This window comes from Gallus gallus, chromosome 2 (assembly GCF_016699485.2).
Source record: "Gallus gallus isolate bGalGal1 chromosome 2, bGalGal1.mat.broiler.GRCg7b, whole genome shotgun sequence".
Taxonomy (NCBI): Eukaryota; Metazoa; Chordata; class Aves; order Galliformes; family Phasianidae; genus Gallus; species Gallus gallus.
The window spans coordinates 136,059,042-136,079,126 of NC_052533.1; the positions used below are offsets into that span (position 1 = coordinate 136,059,042).

General features: G+C 46.4%; 1 protein-coding gene and 1 non-coding gene across 2 annotated transcripts in view; both read right to left on the bottom strand.

Moving 5' to 3' along the window:
• The window catches only part of SNTB1 (syntrophin beta 1), a 107,764-nt gene extending 90,956 nt beyond the window's left edge, over positions 1-16,808 (bottom strand). Inside the window, exon 1 of the mRNA NM_001005798.2 lies at positions 16,213-16,808. Within this exon, the coding sequence (NP_001005798.1) occupies positions 16,213-16,738 (526 nt within the window). The 5' untranslated portion in view covers positions 16,739-16,808. The remainder of the gene's footprint in view (positions 1-16,212) is intronic.
• Positions 10,001-10,087, bottom strand: MIR1457 (microRNA 1457). Its single transcript, NR_035023.2, has one exon. It is a non-coding gene; the product is annotated as a microRNA 1457 (primary transcript).
• Positions 16,809-20,085: the final 3,277 nt, after the last annotated feature.

Genomic DNA, 20,085 nt, shown 5'->3' on the forward strand with positions numbered 1-20,085 from the left:
ACATCATTTAAAAAAAATCTGCTTCTGGCATGGCATTGCAAGCAGTGAAATTAGGGCAGCTATGAAGACGTGCACTGCAACACAGGGATGGGCTACTCTTATGCAAGCATTTTGGCCAAGACCAACATATAACGCAATTACATGCTAATATTCTCGAACGGCATGTATGCCTCTCCATACTACTTTCAACAAACATACACAGCATTTTCTGCTCTGGAGACTGCATTCCGCTCTGCACAAATTCTTTGTTTCCTTGAAAATTCCAGCCTGGAGATGTAACTATGTGAGAACTGAGAAATAAAGAATAGGTTACAAAGAAAAAGCTTCAAAAACATTACAGAGATCTGTGTCATCTGACATTAATCACCTAAAAGATGAAGCTGGATGCCCATCCAGTCTCCCTGTAGCTGGTGAGGAGGCAGAGCGGCATCTCCTGAGCACTACTTATCCCATTTCCTTCTTTGCTGCCCATCCTGAGAGCAGGGATGCTCAGCCTAGCCTAAATGCCTAATGTGAACACCCTCAAGAAAGGGAAAAAGAAAAGAAAAATCAGATGTACCTTCCTCTGCATATTAATTTCTAATGCTGAGGATTAGAAATTAAAATGTTATGGGTGGCAGAGGTAACTACAAAATCAGTAAAAAAGCATAGTGTAAAGCCAGCAAAAGAAAGCACTCAAAGATACAGGCAATTCTGTTTTATTTTAAAATATATTTTAAAAAGGAAAAAAAAAAAAAAAAGATTGCTTCTTTCAACCAAAATCCCAAATCAGTTTGATGATGTTCCTTTAAGAAAAAAGACCACATCCCACACATAATCCCTCAAAATAAAGTCAAATGCCTTTTTACAGCTTGACAGGAGCCTAGATTAAAATTTCATTTTGTATAGCCTCTAGCTTTGCCTCCTTGTTAAAATACACTCCCTGTCACCATGTTGCAAAATTACTCAAGAACTTCCAAAATTTAGGAGGTAAATGGCTCTTTTCTGCACTGAGTCCCAAAACAATGATATCCCCATCACTGTTCCTCACCAAAAATCAATCTCATAATATGACAGCTGCTTATAGCAAATTCAAGTCTCCCTGGAAAGTCAGACTGAGACTTTCTAGGCAGACTGCTGGGGTTCTGCCCTGAAAGGAAGAACACACGGGATTTTGTACCTGACCATTTTATGAGCGTACTTCCCCACTGTTGTCCCCTCTATAGCACAGAAGTCAAAAGCTATGGCCCAGAAGCCAACATGACATCTAACCAGGCCTCAAAGTGGTCTTAACTGGCTTTATTTGCTGAAGCCCAGCCCACAAGCACAGAGAAGCAGCGAAGTAACACTCTCTAACAAGTGAATTAGAGGAAAACAAAAAGAATGGGCTTTGAATGAAGAGTGGACTGGCGATGGAAACACTGCATGCTTTGTTACAGATAGCTTAAGGCCAGTTAATCTCTGTAGCTGGTACCAGGCTGAGGGGTGAGGATAGGCAGTGCCAGGTGACGCGGAGCTGCTGAGCAGTGCTCTGTATGGCAATGACTTATGAATGTCCTGTCTTCTTCTCATGGGGAATTCAGGTAAAGGTACAACAAGCCACACCAGCAACACTGCCAAAGCCCCAGAACATCTTGATTCTCTGTTGCTGATGATAGGAAATGCTGAAAACTATACCATGCTTGGTAAAAATTGTGAATTAAGAAAAAGAACAGAAAACCAGCATGGGAAGCTCCTTGTGCAGTCCTGTGACACAGCTGAAATCCTCTATGGCCAATGTTAAACTTGGTCAAATAAAGCCCAACTGTTCAACTGCCTGCTGGATAGCTGGTTTTAGCATGGACACAGAGAAGGCACTTGTCTTGCACTCGCTGACAGACAAGCCACAAACAGTCAGTGGCTCTGGGTCAGACCCCCTTTTGCCCATTCCCTTGGAAAGAAGAGTGGTGTTTGTGCTCCGGACACAAAGCCCACTCTGTTGTAGACTTGGCTGTGGGCCTCCTGCCTGGCTCTGGCCACTGGCTGTGTGCAGGATGGAGCAAAAGGGGGAAAAATGGGGAAAATGCAAGAGATGTTCCACCTCCTCAGTAACTGCCCATATAAAGCATAATCGTTTTTATATGCTGTGCTTTGAGAGCACTTATATGAAGTGCTCATCAAAATCTCAAATGTGTAAACTGGAGTTTAATTGCTATATTTGATGCTACCACTCTTTAAAAAGAAATTAAGCAGGCCTACATTTTTTTCCAGTGGAAAATGCTACAATCTGCAGAACAGTACTTCTCTCTTTGGCTACTGTACCATTTACTTGCTTGTTTTGGTGTGGCGTATGTTCAGAGGAAGGAATGCTAATAAAAATGTTCACACTTCTTCTTTTCACCTTGAACTCTGACAGGCTCAACAGCAAGCAACTTTATTTGGCTTAATCAGCACTCATATGCCCACATTACAGGAATACAGAACCACGAGTCCTCCTCTTGCCTAGCCTGACCCAGTCCTAGCTTCAATGAAAACAGTTCAGACATTTGGTCTTTGCAAAGCTCGTCTGAATCAAAGTGGTTATAGTACTGGGGGTGAAGAGAGAGGGGCACACTGCAGCCATGGTGCACAGACCACAGGATGGGGACACAGCATTCTGGCTGTCCTCACCCCCAACCTCCCCACTGCAGCCTGGGGAGTGGAATATTTGTATCTCTGGCTCTTGTACAATCTTTATTTACAGACTGAGGAGGGAGGCAGCAAACTCCTTTGCCACCATGACTCACGCAAGTCCTCAGCCAGGGCTATTCAGAGGGCTCAGCATCATTGCATCTCAGGTCTGAGCAGAGTAGCAAAGAGCAGAGGCCTCAGGGCAGTGTAGTTCAAGAGTCTTATCAATCAGGCACCTACTATTTTTTCCCTTTCACTTATAAATGAAATAATGTTCAAAAAGCACTGCAGACCTGTGTCTCACTTGACTTTTCTGTTATCGTTACAGGTTTAAAATTAGGAGTTAATTTCAACTCACGGTATTTTCTAATGATGCCTATATTTATAAAAAGAAAAAAAATCCAAGGTAATTGGGTTGCATTCCAGGCACGGAGACCTCAGGGCTCGTGAGCTAACCCACACCCTCAAGACAACAGACACAAAACACAGCATGCTGTAGTTTATGTGGTGTCAGTTACTTTACCACTTCTGTCACCTTTCAATCACTCTTTAAACTGCAGTTGCAATTTTGCATCTCTTCTGAGATAAAGAAAACCATCAGGCCTGGCTGCCCGCCAGGCCATCAGGAGCCTGCCTGGACACAGCCCTCAGCCCAGCAGGAATCTGCCAGTGTTCAGGTACACCAAGCAACCAACAAGCTAACATTTTCTTTATGCAATTACTAGTTCAGCGACAACTGCAGATTTTCCTGCATAATCAGGCTGATAAACATCAGACTTTTACAGCTGCTGCCTCATATCCTAAATGATGCCATTGGAAGCCAGAAAGAAGGTGAATGATGTCTAGAAAAATCAGAATTATGACATAGGGACAGGGAGAAGACACACAGAAGGGTTCAAGGCTTGGTGTACACTGCATCCCAGAGTATTGTTTAATCAACTATTATTACACAAAGTGACTGTGGCTGCTGAGTCTGTTTCACAACACTTCTATTCATTGGGTTTTGTGGAATGGGGAGGGAGGAAGAAGCAGCTGGAAAGGCGATGGAGGGGCAGTGTGGAGCATGGCTCTCTAGGCCTGGGAAAGCCGCACCATTGAACATGGCCTCACTTGAGCCACTGGCGAGCACCTATTTTAGCTACCCAGAAAGCATATTTATGGTCAAGACTATATTTATATTCTCACAGAACAATTAACTTCATCTGCATGGCATTAACAACAAACAAATTCTGCACTGCATATGAACAAATGCACATCCAACATCAAGCAAGCTCATGGTGTACGCTGCATGTGTGTATACAATTACAACTCGTGCCCACGCAGTACTGGTGATTGAGCTAATAGCTGTGCCTACAACAGGGTAGGTCAGCTCTGGAGCTAAACAGCTAGATTTAAAGGCATTCTTCAACCAGCAGCAGGCAAACAAAGAGAAAATAAACAAAATAATACATCTCACATTCCCCCACAGAATTCATTTCTCATCGTTTAATTTCTCATTAACACCTCTTGATTCATTCAGACACACATTCATACGCAGCTCCACACTTTCTTCAGCAGAACAAGAGCTAAAAAGATGGTGTACCTGCAGTGAAAGTCTAATTTAATTTACAGTTACATTCAGATATTATTAAAGTTACATCTGGAATAGCTATTTTAGGCAACTTTTAGAGACTTGAGAGGTTTCTTCCTCTTCATTTCCCTCTGTATTCAAGGTTTCTACCATAAGCTTCACAGAAATAAAGCAGCACACCCCCATAACTATAAGTAATTGAAAAGATCAAACATAAATGCATTACAGGAATTTGTGTAATACATCACTTGTGACTTCTCCACTAGAAGACTACCTGTCTTGGCTCGTACCAAATATAAAGCCTTATCCACTTCCTACAGTTTGTGTATTGATTGAAAAGGAAGAGAACAAAGTGATTTAGGAGAATGGCATACCTAAATAGTGCACTGAGTCAGTCAAAACTTTTTAGTCATGAAAATTTCCTTTTGATAAACATGACATGGTTACAGAGATTTTTCAGGAGAAGAATATACATTGGTAATTTTCTGCTACTCTGCTCAGAAAATTCTAGTTTGAAAAGTTTTTAATAACAAGTTCACATTAACCTTTTGAAAGCAAATTGTTTTCTTTTTAAATATAAAATGCCATTTCAAGTCAAACCATCATACGGATTCCTGCATAAACTAGCATATTCTTTTCAAGACAACCCTCCCTTCTGTCCCTCAAAAATGAAAAGGTATTTGTTCCTCAATACTTTTTTAAGAGTGTGAACCTTGAAACCCTTCTAAGGTTTTAATACTATTTATGCACACAGTCAGAAAGCTCTGGCAGCACCTGAATGAAAGCTAACATATTTAACACTAACATTTCAATGTATGCCCGGCAGAAAACTTCAATATATATAAAATAAGATCAACACAGTGTGGTCCTAGCATAGCAGTCCTTACACAAGCAAATCCCAAAATCAATTTTAGTTTATTTTTATAGGGTGAAATTTATAATATGCCTAGACACACTATTTATTTCCTCAAGGCTTCACAGACAAAGTGCTGCTCTTTTCCTACTCTGTCCCACATGTTTATTAAAATAGATATAACACAGTGAAAGGAAAACATAAAACTGACAGAGGATAATTTTCAGTTCCAGGGATATTTTATAAGCCACCTCTCAAAACTTCAATTTATGGCTTTCCTTAATGGAGCCTTTCAGGGTTGATCTTAATGCGTTAAGTGGAAATTCCACCAGTTTGTTACTGGTTTATTTATGTTTTCTTTATGACCTGCCCTCATAGATCACATACGTCTGGTTTATTTATACAGACAGCCGCTCACTGAATCGAATGGGAACTTCTTAAAACTAGCTGCTTTCACTTGCATTCTTCCTGAATTAAAATGCTGTTTTCTTTTATTGCCTTTTTGGCTGGACACTTATCCAGCATTCCACAAATATAAAGACTGAAGTTTCTCTAAGCTTTTTTAACCTTTTTAAAGGCAGGAATACAGATTTCCTTCCCAAGGCTAGACAAGAGCCCTGTCTATAAGCATCTTGGCACCAGCCTGCAACACGACAGCTACTGCTATGAAGAGAAGGGCACCAAATGCCCTGGGAGCAGCAGAAGCAGCGTCTGTAGCACCAAGAGGTTGGTGGAAGATTTCTGTGCTGCTCCTGTCTCTCCCCATCAGCTTGTTCAGGATTTCCTCAGCTGTCTGAAGAATCTGAGCTACGTGAATACTTTGACAGGTTGTTTAGCAGTATCTAATTTCTAAATGGGTTTAATTTAGGCAAATCACAGTAATAACACCTGGAGCTCTTCACAAAGAGGTTGCTGTCATGATCTGATTCTTTCCAGCTTGAAGCTCGCGTCCTTTCCCTTTCACTAACTATATCTTTCTCAGTTCCTTCAACGGATCTTGCAACCAGCTGTGTCCCTTGTTGTGAAAGATGCTTTCCAATGGTGCACTACATGCTGCAGAGTCAGGACAGCCTGCCATACCATAGAGACCCAACAGATAACAGGAGTATTACGTCAGCTCTTCCAGCCACTGCAGAACCCTGGCAGCCTAAAGAGGGTACAGCCACACTGGCCTCAATTGCATACAATTACATGATCACAGAACCATAGAACAGCCCAAGTTGGAAGGGACCCACAGGCATCACTGAGTCTAACTCCTTGACTATCTAAAAATTAAATATATGTCTGAGAGCACTGTCCAAAACACTCCTTGAACTTCATCAGCTTGAGGCCGTGACCACTGCCATGGGGAGCCTGTTCCAGTGCCGGAATACTCTCTGTAGAACATTTTCCTAACCCCCATGTGACATTCCCCTAATGTTGCTCTCACCTGAAAGAACAGCACCTGCCTCTTCACTTGGCTTGTGAAGAAGCAAACCAAGTGACTTCAGACACACCGCATAGTTCATCACCTCTATACCCCTCACCAATTTGGTAGCTCTCAGGAGGTAGGATACCTCCTATTAATTTTACAAGGGCTGCTCTGAAAGTAATGTTTCACATTTTACTGTGATGGCCTCCAAAGTTAGAGGCAGATGGTGGTGGTATGGCAGTACAGGCTGAACCTTCCCATCAATATTCTGTTACATGTTGTTGCTGTGTGATGGCAGCAGAGGGGCAGTCTGACAGAATGGCGCCTGACATGGAAGTGTACATGAAGCAAAGGTGTGTCACTGAATTCCTCCATGTGGAAAAAATTGCACCCATTGACATTCACTGACACTTACTGAATGTTTATGGAGATCAAACAGTGGATGTGAGCACACATAGTGAGGCAGTAGTAATATGTTTCAGCAGCGGCAACAGCAAAGTGGTCACCTCTGATGGTGCACAAGCACGGCATGCAGGCTCTTGTTCAGTGCTGGCAAAAATGGTGGTGACTATGCTGAAAAATGTTGTTTTGCAGCTGAGAATTTGCTCTATCAAACAGTATTATTGTGCTCTTCGTATCCACTGTAGTTTCCGTGGCAATAAATAGAAGGCATTACTTTCAAAGCAACTTATGAACATTCTGCAGTGTGTGCATAGATCCATATGTGTATTACACAAAATCCTACAAGAATCCTGCTCATTCTCTTAAGATACCTCTCTCCATCCCAGTCATGCTTTGCTAACAGATGTCATGTAACAGGATAGTCTTCCACTGCATAAGACAGGACAAAGAGGCCAAAAGGGGCACAGTGATAACATGCTCTTCAGCAAAGAATGGTAATTTAGAAATCTTTCTTTTTATGTCCAGAGCATCCCCAACAAACTGTAAGGGCATACAGGGAAAATAAAATAATAAAAAAAACCAATTTAAGCAGCAAGCAATAAAGGCAAATCCTACCCATCTCATTCCTGGAAAATACTCCTGAACATCCAATAATTAAATCCCTCCTTTGGCTTCAAGTCAGCGACAGAAGGCTCCTGCCAGCACCTGCCCAGCAAGAGTAAGACCAACAGGAAGCTGCCTGCTAGGAGGGCAATCGCTTTGTCTGCTGTCTTCCTGCCAGCTTCACCGAGGGCTCAGCTCTCCTGCCAGGCAGTTTTGAACTGACTAAATCCTAAACTCTGGGATAAACAGATAAACTCTTATTGGCTGAGCTAAAACTATTCGCTTATAAGCGGCCTCGTAAGCCACACGCTGGATAACACTAAAACACTCCAGCATCTTTACATTCATGCAGCTGTCTCTTTCTCCTCTTGCAGAACTTGAGCAAAAACACAGGTGTCAGAGTAAGTAAGTCATCCTGGAAAGAGATATTATTGAAATAACTGTTGTCAGACAACAGTGGAGATATGCTGTTTCTGTGGTATATCTTTCAATACTCTCTCACAACTACTCGATTATGTTAAAAGCCAAAATTGTTATTACACTGTCAGAATACGCCTATGGCAAACAGCATAAACTATAACTAACGGCTGTACTTCCCTGTAAGAGTACAGGAGGCCAACAAACAGTCACATGAGGTCATATTATCTATTGGCAGAAATCAGCCAAGTTGTGCCTGTTTTGCTAGAAGAGAATGTATATACCAATTCTCTTCTTTTTTAATTTATTTTCATAAATTATGTTTATGTAAATACATGTTTGTAACTTTCCGACACTGGGAAAAAGGATCCTGCCTCTCAGATACTTACACCATAGCACTAATTTCACTGACTTTCCTTAATTGAGGCCGTTAAAATGAACAGAAGCTATCCACACGCACGCTACTCACGTGTATGATGCCTGGAGCTGATCCACTGCTCCAGTACATCTGAAGATTTCAACCAAAACATCCCTGAACAGTGAGGAAATAAACATCGCTGAAGCCTTATTTGCAATGACTTTGAGAGCTATGCCAACAAGCATGACTTCCAGCAGTTCAGCAAAAAGCTGCATAACATTTTTAGAAGGAGTGTGCCGTATGTTAATCATTTCTAATCAGAGACAGTTTCTCCACATCTACCGTTATGGCTCATTTCCTTACAATTAGGAGCTCCATTTTCCCCAATTGCTACAATACAGATGTGCTACTTCGGTAGTGACCTACTGTGTCATGCCCTTAGTATGCGCACAGCGAGAGCCATAACCAGTTCAGCAGTTCTAGACAGACAAAATTAAAGCCAGACCACAACAGAAGTGTACAGTGGCAGCAGTCAGAAATTCACATCTGCCAAATAGTTATTCAGAAATTATGTCCCTCAATTTAATTTAGATGAAGGAGCAAACCTAACCCAACAGCAAGGCAGCAACTAGCAGTGAAGGTATTGAAAGGACTATTCACAGCTGATTAAACCTTTTCGTAATCAAGTTTGATAACTTATGTTCTGGAGGAAAGTACACTTTGGTAGCTGAGTGGATGGTGCACAGACCAACTCCGTCCTTTCCCAACTGCTCCTGCAAGCAGAGCTAGCAAACAGACTTTTGTGCCCTACTTCATTACTCAGCGTTGCAGTATTCTCAGACTTTGTAGGATGCTGGATGCCATAACCGTAGTTAATTCACTTTCTTAAAAAAGTGCCAGGCACAGAGGGCAAGGGACATGTTATCTAACATTCAAAGCATGGAGACCAAGCATCATAGAACAGTTTTCTTGATCCTGCAAAATAGTAACTGACAGCAGTCTATTTAAGAGCATGTGGTGACACACTGGAACAGGTTGCCCAAGAAGGTTGTGGATGCCCCATCCCTGCAGGGGATCCCTTGGGCATTCAAGGTCAGGCTGGATGTGGCTCTGGGAAGCCTGCTCTAGTGGTTGATGACCCTGCACACAGCAGGGGGGTTGAAACTCGATGATCTTTGAGGTCCTTCTCAACCCAGGCCATTCTATGATTCTATGAAGAAGGCTGACACATCACTTCCAACGTGTAGCACATGTGATGTGCAGCACTTTCCAATCTCTACATCCCTTGTAGTTTCTCACAAACTTCCCTAGCCCAAATTAAACATCACCGCTAATGTATTTCACCCTTTCCTTGCAATGATGCTCCTCAAAGCATATACTGAACCCTGCCACTCCCTGACATTTCTTCCCATCCCTACAACATGCTTTGTGCCCTTACAAAAACAGGCATCTTATTCCTGCTACTCTAGCTGTATCCAACCCACAACTCTGTGTTTCTTCAGTTGCCTTTAAAAACAGACATGTTGGTAAAAACCCTTTGCCCAGACACAGCTTATGCTGACAGCAGGATTTCTTTCTGATCAGTACAGTTCAAAGTTTGAAGTGGTAACATAACCAAGCCAAAAGAGCAAAGCTCATTTCACACTAGCTACAGCTGCTGTGTTGAGAGCAACAGGGAGGTTTGGAGGCAGTTAGAGATGAATCTAACTCACTTCCACCTACCATATCCAGGCCAGCAGCACCGTGTTAAGTAGGCTACTCACAAACCCTTTTGCAGCCTGTAGTGTGATAATCTAATTTAAAGGTGACACACTGGAACAGGTTGCCCAAGGAGGTTGTGGATGCCCCATCCCTGGAGGCATTCAAGGCCAGGCTGGATGTGGCTCTGGGCAGCCTGGTCTGGTGGTTGGCGACCCTGCACATAGCAGGGGGGTTGAAACTCAATGATCATTGTGGTCCTTTTCAACCCAGGCCATTCTGTGACTCTGTATTTCTATGAAATCACAGCTACCATGTGTTCTTCAACACCTATTTTTCTGAAATGCCTGAAGAATTATTTCAGACTTCAAAAGCTTGTTTCCTGTATATCACCAGGACACCTTTGTTCCCACTGCATTTTCTTCATTTATATATGCTATTGCTCTCTTGAACTACTGTTTCCTCCAATTTCCATTCTACTGAAGTAGCTGTACCATTCTAACAAGTAGCCATGGAAACATAATTTTGCAGAATAAAGTGTAAAATAATCCTATGATCAGAAATCGAAATTAGAAGAATCGAATAGAAATAATCTGTTCTTAAATCACAGATGTAAGTGACCACTGGAACAGATATAGAATAGATAGATTAAACTCCCCAGTGCTTATGAACTCTGATACACACAAATCAATGTTATAATTAAAATCCAATTTACAGAGAAGTTACTAATAGCAGATGCTTCACACCATGTGTTATAAAACAGTGAGATTAAGAAATTTATATATATATATATACATATTCCAAACCTGTATCTGAAAAACTATCAGCCTGTTGGGATCAGCACCTGTCATCATGCTGCAAAGTACGCTATGTAAAACTGCACAGCAATGTAGCCTTCATTGGACTGTCCCAAAGGCAAACTCTGGTTTGAATTATGGGGATGCATGCGGAGTGGGTGCTTCCCATCCAAATGAGTTTGGACAGGGATGGGGACAGCACCATTCACGGTCACCCAATGCCATCTATGCTTCTGGGAGGCTGGGAATGACCTCCAGTGAAAAACCGTACCATGGCAATATTAAGGAGCAAACACTCCTCCATTAACTATAGCGAAAGCTTTCACCTTTTAATTTCATTCTGTCCAACAGTTTAGAGATTCTTTACAGAATACAAAGTTTCCAGTTTAGTTTTTCACAAAAAATTACTGCTAGGATTTTAGAAACTGTTTTTGGTGGGTTTTTTTTTCCTTGTGATGCTTAACAGGTACCTGGGCTCTGTATGTGCAATCGGATCCCGAATCCCCAGACGTATTTAATCTTCTAAGCATCCTTAAAGGAAACTGTCCTAAGCTCTAAAAAAGACCGATTCCCAAGATGCAAAGTGGGGGGATAACCCTGCCCTCATCCCAAATAAATCCGCAGCTGCCTTATTTTCTTTACAGTAACTGAGAAAGAGGACTTGAAACAGATTTACTGCAAAGAGGATGTACTGATTCTTATCTGTGAAAGGTGATACAGACTGTCTGGACTGCTAAATTAGCCTGTAATCTAATCTAATCAATGGAAGACACATCAAGTGCTCCCACTCAAGCTTCCCCATCAGCTGCAGGCAGCCGAGGCAATCCAAACTGAGATTTGCAGAGACTGCTCAGATCTGCTATTGTTGGGAATGAGATTACCTTCTCCTTTACCTTTCAATTTCACTTTCAAGCAGATGCATGCCAAGGGCAACTACACGATCTACGAAATATGATACGGCCTCTAAGTACAAAGCATTTCCCCAACTGCATCTTTGCTGGAACAACAACACCACCAAAGAAAAGGAAAGAAAAGGAAAGAAAAGGAAAGGAAGGGAAGGGAAGGGAAAGGAAGGGAAGGGAAGGGAAGGGAAGGGAAGGGAAGGGAAGGGAAGGGAAGGGAAGGGAAGGGAAGGGAAGGGAAGGGAAGGGAAGGGAAGGGAAGGGAAGGGAAGGGAAGGGAAGGGAAGGGAAGGGAAGGGAAGGGAAGGGAAGGGAAGGGAAGGGAAGGGAAGGGAAGGGAAGGGAAGGGAAGGGAAGGGAAGGGAAGGGAAGGGAAGGGAAGGGAAGGGAAGGGAAGGGAAGGGAAGGGAAGGGAAGGGAAGGGAAGGGAAGGGAAGGGAAGGGAAGGGAAGGGAAGGGAAGGGAAGGGAAGGGAAGGGAAGGGAAGGGAAGGGAAGGGAAGGGAAGGGAAGGGAAGGGAAGGGAAGGGAAGGGAAGGGAAGGGAAGGGAAGGGAAGGGAAGGGAAGGGAAGGGAAGGGAAGGGAGTTTTCTCCATACATTTACTGGAACTGTAAGGAGTAACTATGCATATGATTTGCAGTCATTGAGCTTTACAGCCCTGACTGTGGTGAGCAGTTGTGTGAGGTGGGCACTTGCTAAATGCCCTGCATCTCCTTTTCCCTCTGTACTTGCAAGGGACACATTTTCTTGGGTAAATAATGTATTTGAAGTCCCCTAAATCTCGTGCTGCCAGTACTTTACTGAAAGAAACATGAAAATATAAAGTAGACAAACACAGCTAACGTGCCGCCCCTGCCTGCTCTGCACTGTGTCAACACACAAGTCATTCAGGCTATTGGAATCACTTTGTTTCAAACACGAAACATTTCCAAAAGGGAGAACTGCTACAGTTCTTACAGAAATACTGCTTGGAAAACAGCACGTGTTACTGCAGCACAGCGCACACCACGCTTGTTCTGCTTTAAAGCTGCAGATTACCTCCCAAAGGGCTGTAAAAGGTAACTATGGTCTACTGCCCATACGCTGGAACTCAGTACACTGGTGGCTGCGGCTCTGTGGGAAGTTTCTGCAAACCAATAGAGGCTGCAAGAGCTTCATCTCAAGGGAGCTGTAGCCACTACCTTGTGATTATATTTGTTTAATTGAGAATTGCTTAAAACCAGTGAAAAGCTCTGCAGCATCAGTAAGATGCACCTTCTCCTGCTGCATACCTGCCACCACCACCATCAAAACCCTGTTGGCATACTTTCACTGAGTTAGGAAGTGATACTACCTACAAAGTATATCCTGAAGCCACCTAGCAAAAAAAAACACCTTTTTTTTCCTCCACATCCAAATACATCATGAAGGCCATGGGGATCCTGTCTGACATTAGCACAGGTTACACTGATTTATATATATATATATTTTTTTCCCACAAAACACATAGAGAACATAAGTAAAGCACAACCTGTTTGGCTCCTGAGCGTGCCAAGGGACTGCTCTCATCTAGGATGCTTTGATAAAAAAAAAATACACCTTTTGTGCCTCGAGACTCACTTGAGTGCAACATGCTTCATACGGCATAAGAGGGGATGCTTGATTTTCCAAAGTGCTTATTTAAGAAGACCCAATTTAACAGAACCGTAGGGAAATCATATGTTCAAACAGGAGCTGCGGTGATAATTTAAGCTGCCTTCCATGCCTGCAAACAACATCCAGCATACAAGGAGGCTGCCTGGTCTCTCACGTAGAAAAATTCTTTATGCTCCTGAATGCTACATACATCTCTCATGGACTGAACATCGGAAATCACAGCTGGGGCTGCATGAGCTGCCCTGTCCCTTCTCTGCACCTGGGCTGTGCTGGGAGACCAGAAGGAAATTAAACCCTGGGGGTAGAAGAGGTCCATCCCTGCAGATGAGGAGAAAGCAGCAAAGTAGCATTTCTTAGAGCAGAACTCCATCCTCATCGCCACCTCTTGAACCTTCTGCCTCCCAGCTCCTCTATGGCAGTGCTGCCTCCTGCATTATTTCCCTTCCACTTACCAAGTCCTACCTGCCTGCAAGACACCTCAGCCACACCAGTAAGAAGGATCGACACAGCAAAAGGGACACACATGTTATCACCACGCACCGTCCTGTCACCCACCCCAGTGCTAGCCCTGCCTCTCCCCCCAGGGACTGCTAAGGGATTTCTGCTCCCATCCCGTCCCCCCCCACAGGAATGCAAGAGAGAGGGCAGTTTAGTGCTGAGCTGGTAAATGCCTCGTTTCACTGAGCAAGCAGTTTTAGAAGGACGCAAAGCTGTGACGTTGGGTGCGCTGAGCCACGCTGACCACAGCCTCAGAGCTGACCGCTTCAGTGCGCACACAACCCAGAAACCCTTTCCTGGAGCTCACAACACCTCAAGTAACACCACAGTCTCCCCCTCGCACCCTGACATCTGTCCCTCGTGCTTAGCACCTCGCCAAGCCTTTTCAGTCGCTTTGAGCCAAATTCAGCTTTTCTGCTCTGCGAGGCACAAGCCTCTGAATCTCCCTGAAAATGTGTGTGTTACATTTTGGTAACGCACTGTGAGAGTGCCCTGCTAACCACAGCAACAGCCCAGAGAGGAACCGTGGAGGGATTCACTTCAGCCCCAGCTCAGAGTGCCCCTTGTAATGCCCAGCTTTCCAAGAAGTCGGGAAGCAGCACATTCCTCTTGTCTGGGAGGTGAGGAAAAGCAACGCTCTTCCCTCCTGTACTTCAAAGGGGGAAAAAAATCTTCTGGCTATTCTTTCCCTTTGTAGTAAAAAAGACCATTTTAGACTGTGCTACCGGAGAAAGGTCTCTGAAGTGGGAAATTGAATCTTGGGGAACTGCTCCGAGATGCTTGCTTACACAAGGCACTCAGGCAGAGGTTCACAGAATCCCAAGTTAGAAGGGACCCCTGCGGATCACTGAGTCCAACTCCAGCTGCATAGAGCAGCACCTCCTGGGGACACACTGGGGACAATCCTGAATTTGGATACTCTGCTAAAGCAGCAGAAGAAAACCGAGACAAATACTGCTTTCAGTGTTGGGGTATTTTAAACATCTAAAGGGAGGACTACTGAACGAGACTCTCCATTTACAACTTACAAATTCCATTGTGGGAACAACCACTGAAGCACACCAGCCTACACCTCCACGGAGCAAAGAAATGCAAGAAAACAGCTGCAGAGGCCAATGGAGCAGAGAGAAGGAGTCCCTGCTCAAACAGCTTGAAGTGTGCACCTACCAGGAACAGCCCTGAGTTTTTTAGCAGGCTTATGCAGCAGCAGCACAGTCAGGTGCTGTTTCCACAGGCAGCATGCTGTGCGCTCCTCATTAGATCGCACCGCAGGTCAGCTGCTGCTGGCCTGCACCCCGGGAGCCCCGCACTGTGCAAACAAACCAGTGGCACAATTCCGACGTCACCACTCCATTCAGACCTCGGTGAGTTTACATTAGGACTTCACAGGAATCTTCGCATGCAGTTAGCGGGGAGGAGACATGGTTTGGTCATGGGAGCGCAGGGCACACGGTGGCCCTCCGCTCGTTAAAGCCTCACGGCAGTCCCCCCACAGGTTTCACTGCAGTGTGGATGGCACTGAGCAGTTTCTCAGCAGCCACAACCGTAGATTAAATTTTCTCACCTTCCCTACCTTTACTGCACAGAACCACTTCTTAAAGCTTTTCCCATAACTTTGTGCCACAGACGGTTGTTTGCAGCTGATGCTCATGCGTATCCCTGATCTGGCAGCAGCACTTTCTCTGCTTTTTAGAACAGGGAAGAGACATGTGAAGAACTGTGCTCAAAGGGTACCTAAAGCGCTCTTGGGACACCGATGTAGGGGCACCCAGGGCTTGGAGGAAGGCACGGGGATGGCACAGTAGCGCACTAAAAATGCCAATGACCTGTGGTTAAGTGAACTTCTGGGCTAATGTGCAATCACTTTATCAAACATGCGCCAAGGGCACTGCTGAAGCTGTTCATTCTCTCAGATCCAGCAATCACACAAAGCCCGAGGAGAACACAAGGACTGCACGTCCATGAACGCCTCTCTCCTTATGAGCGTGGGGAGTTATTGTCTCCTTATGTCCTGGGGAGTTATTCTGCCTCTGCTCAGCCCTTGCCAACAGTTGTCTCGTTTCGCAGACAACTCCCATCCAACACTGCTCACCATGCTCCAGACTCAGTTTCTAAAGCTGCTTCCTACCAAACTCAGTCACTCCCAGAAACGAAACATTTGCGGGGATGGTTTATGTGTCAGGAGGCACTACCAGCTTCCTGGGAGCCCACTCCCCCTGCCGAGGCCCGGCTCAGCCGCCGGCACTAGACGGGGCTCCGCAGCGCGGCCGGAGTCGGGGCTCCGCCGTCCGATGCGCGACCAAACCGCGGAGCCCCGACAGCCGCGCGGTGCCATCCGTGGGGCTCCGTCCCCGCGCCGTCGGGGCTCCCTACCGGGAGGGCGCCCGGAGCGAGGCGCACGGAGGCGTCCCGCATCCCCATCCGCCGGCAGCCCCGTACCTTCCAGCAGCACCTCCTTGCCGGCTCGCTTGAGCGCCTGCACCGCCTCGTCGTGGGTGGCATCCCGCAGGTCGGTGCCGTTGACGGCCAGGATGGCATCGCCCACGTAGAGGGCCTGGGTCTGGTCGGCCGCCAGCCCCTTGAAGATCTTGCTGATGAGGATGGGCATCTTGTTCTCCTTGCCTCCCTTGATGCTGATGCCCAGCCCGCCCAGCTCCTGCTTCAGCACCTTCACGCAGCGCTTCTTGTTGGAGACGGCCTCGGGCACCTGCTCGGGGGGGTCGGTGAAGGCGGTGCGCACCGCCGAGCCCCCGCCGCCGCCTTCGGCCCCGCGGCACGCCGCCCCATCGCCTCCCAGCCCGTTGTGGGCCGCGCCGTCGGGGCGCTCCTCTCCGCTCAGCACCAGCGCCTCGCCGCCCAAGTTGGCCAGCACTTTGTGCCAGCGCTCCCGCACCAAAACTTCCAGCCAGCCGCTGCGCTGCGCCCGGCCGCCCCCGCCGCCGCCGCCCGCCGCCGCTACCGCCATCTTAGGAGCATGCTGGAAGCGCCGAGTGACGGCACCCCCGGCACGGCACGGCGCGGCACGACGCGGCTGCACCGGACTTCAGCCGGGGGCGGTGAGCTCCCGGCGCGGCGGGGTGGGGCGAGGCGCCGCGGCCGCCCCCCCGGGGCCGTGCCTGGGCGGGCGCACCTGGCGGCACCGCCCGCGGAGCGGCTGCGCGCCTCCGTGCGGGCGAGCGTGCGGCCGGGGGGTCCGGGAGCTCCGCGCTCCCAGCTCCGCCGGATGGGCAGCGCAGGGCGAGTGGCAGACCTTCCTCGTCCCGCTGTCGCCGTCCGAAGGCGCGACTTGGGCTGGAAGCTGCCGAGCGCGGGGCGGGGGCTCCCGGCTGGTGCGAAACAGAAGCGTGCGTTATCTTATGATTCCCTTCGAGCTGAGCGCGTTTACCACCGAAGGAACCCACTGAGAGCAGTGGTGTCGGCACCCCGCCCTCCCCCCCCCATCTTTTGCCTCTCTGTTGTTTAACACTCAGGGGAAAGAAAGCAGTGGGAGAGAGGAGGGTATAGTGCTGTCGGCATAGAAGCTTTGGCAAAAAAATACAAGTTTGTTTTTCTCAGATGCTTCTCATAAATAAGTGGATTAACACAAATAGTCGGTACAGAGTTAGACTACTTTGGTTGTGCAGTCCAACTTGCTTCACTGCTTTGGAGGTTGAAGATGGTAAATGATTTTCATGAACCGTTTTGCAAATTTTTAAACTTTGTCCTTTCTTTACTAAGTTTTAGGCCCTGTGAAGTCCATGTGTCCCGTTCTGCAGTCTTTCCCGTGCTCTCTCTCCTTCTAAGATGCAATCTGGTGCCTGAGGAATGGCCTGAATCCCAAATTCAGCCGTGAAAGAGGACCAAAAATGTCACCCTGGCAGCTTTGAGTTGTCATCGGCCAGCCTGGGTGTGCTGCTCTGAAGCAGTGTCACTCTGCAGCCACCGAGACCACCTCAGTTTCCCCTCCATCCAGGCTGGCTCCAACTCCTTGTCAGCTGGGCTGAAAAGTACAGCAGTTCATGAGCACTTGGCATGTGCCAGGTGAGAGAGGTAGTGACTTCAAGTTGAGCCATGGGAGGTTCAGGTTGGGTATTCAGAAAAATGTCTTCTCAGAAAGAGTGGTGAGGCATTGGCAGAGGCTGCCCAGGGAGGTGTTGGAGTCACTGTCCCTGGAGGTGTTGAAGAAACGTGGCACTGAGGGACATGGTTTAGTGGGCATGATGGTGCTGGGTTGATGGTCAGCCTAGATCATCTTAGTGGTCTTTTCCAACCGTAATGATTCTATGATTCTACGCAAGAGCAATGCTTCAAGGGGGGAAGGAGTTACACAAAATACATTCCCTTCCCTCCAACAGGCAGCAGACCAAGGAGGCCTCAGCCCTCGTGAGCAGCCTCACCCAGGCTGCCCAGGTGCCTCCTCCCCATAGGAATGCAAAACTGTGCCCAGGGAGAGCTAACCCGCAGGGGATGGGTTATCCGAGGATAGGGGGTGGGTGGAGGAAGAGTAGCGTGAAGAGAGGTGTCTCCGCTTCTCATGTTAATTAATGCAAGGTGAAAAACTATAATTAAGTTTTCAGAGCTGTGAATCCAGAGTGAGAAGAAGCATGTCCTGCTGAACCTGAACAGGGCACCTAAACCCCAGAGCAGACTGGGCTGTAGCACACCCTTTTCCCCTTGCTGCCTAATTTAGGTACAGTGCCCTGTTGGGTTTTTTTTTGTCCAGTGACCAGGCCAAGATATCAAATCAGGCATTTCTGTTTCCCAAAGAATTAGCTCTAGCCAATTTTTTTTCATATATTTCCTTTATTAATTACTAAAGAACCAGGGCTGCTGCTAATGGAAATGTGTCACACAGTATTTTTTAAGTAATTTCATAAAATTTACCAGAAGAAAAAGATCAAATAGTTTTTTTGTCCTCTTACAAGAAGATAATACAGAAGGGAAAGGAAATGTTTAGTGCCTCACCAATCTTTTTCAGCACACTGTGTGCTTCACTTTGCTTTCTGAGGGTGTCTGGTTGTCCTGCGGGGTTCCTGTGTACTGACAAGTGCTCTGTCTGTGGCTGAGAGCCCTGCTAGCATCAGCTGTTTTCATTTCCCATTACAACAGAGGTAAATAATAGAATTTCCCATATTTCTCCTATATATAGGTCCCTGGTATCAAAGAGGCTTTATGGTGGTGTTCGTTGCCTCTTTCTCCTGGTCCACTTTGGAGCTGTAAGAGGACACACGTGCCATTTGAATCTTGGAAAGAAAAACTAGGAGATAGTGTATGGGATGCTAAGGTACAGGCCCAAGGCAGACAGTCCCCAGGTTGTCTTCCAGCCTTGCGACAGCAAGATTGGTAGCTGATGTATTGCTTCTCTATCCTGAGATGTGCAGGCTCCAAATTGTCCTGGTGTATCCAAGTCTTTGTGAGCCCCAAGAACACTTTCTGGCTGTGATCTAAGGCAGGGGGAAGAAAAGATGCCTTGAGACTTCTCTCTTGGCACCCCAGCTGACGTTACACATCTGCAAGAGCGGCTCCCGGAATACAGGATCATGCAGCAGGGCCAGGAACAGAGGAGGACAGGAACAGTATTTGGTCAGGTGTGCAGCTGTTGAATGGTCAGGTCTGTAAAGAGAGAAACCTGTTAGTGCAAGCTTGACTGTCGTTCTCCAGTCGTTTTCAGTGCATGGATGAATCCATACTCTTAATTTCAACTTCTCCCAATGGCCACATGTCTGCCATAACCTGTGAACGCCCACCTTGCAGTCACAGTGTGCGGTGCAGTTGCGTGCCCAAGCAAGGGGAATGGGCTTGTTGTCCATGCTTGCATTCAGGTAGAAAAAAAATATAGGAAAAGCAACACCAAGATGGTTGTGAGCATGGTGCTAAGCATGTACTTCAGGCTGAGCTTTGAACAGAGGGACATGCTGGAGTATGCCTTATTGTAGTGTTTTCACCTCCTGTTTTCAGGCAGAGGTCAGCGTTCACATCTTATGTAAATAAATTGGCCTCCTGACAGCAAAAACATTGCAAGGCCACGTATACAGACTCACTGCTCAGACAGCAGTGCAGGGAATGCAGCTGCCAGGAAGAGAAGGTGGAGGTATGGAGATTCTTTCTGTAGTTGCGACTGTCTGTGCTACTCTATAGCAGAGGTAATTATTCCTGAACTTTGGGGAGATACTAGAATCCGTCTACTACTGCAGTTGTTCCTTTTGCATTGCCAGTGTAACAGCAATCACTCAAAGCCAGCTCATCTCAAGTTCCTTTAGATTGGAAACAGGGTTGTGATCCTTGAACATATTTCAGATGACAGAGGTTAGGCTAAATCAGGTCTGGATAAAA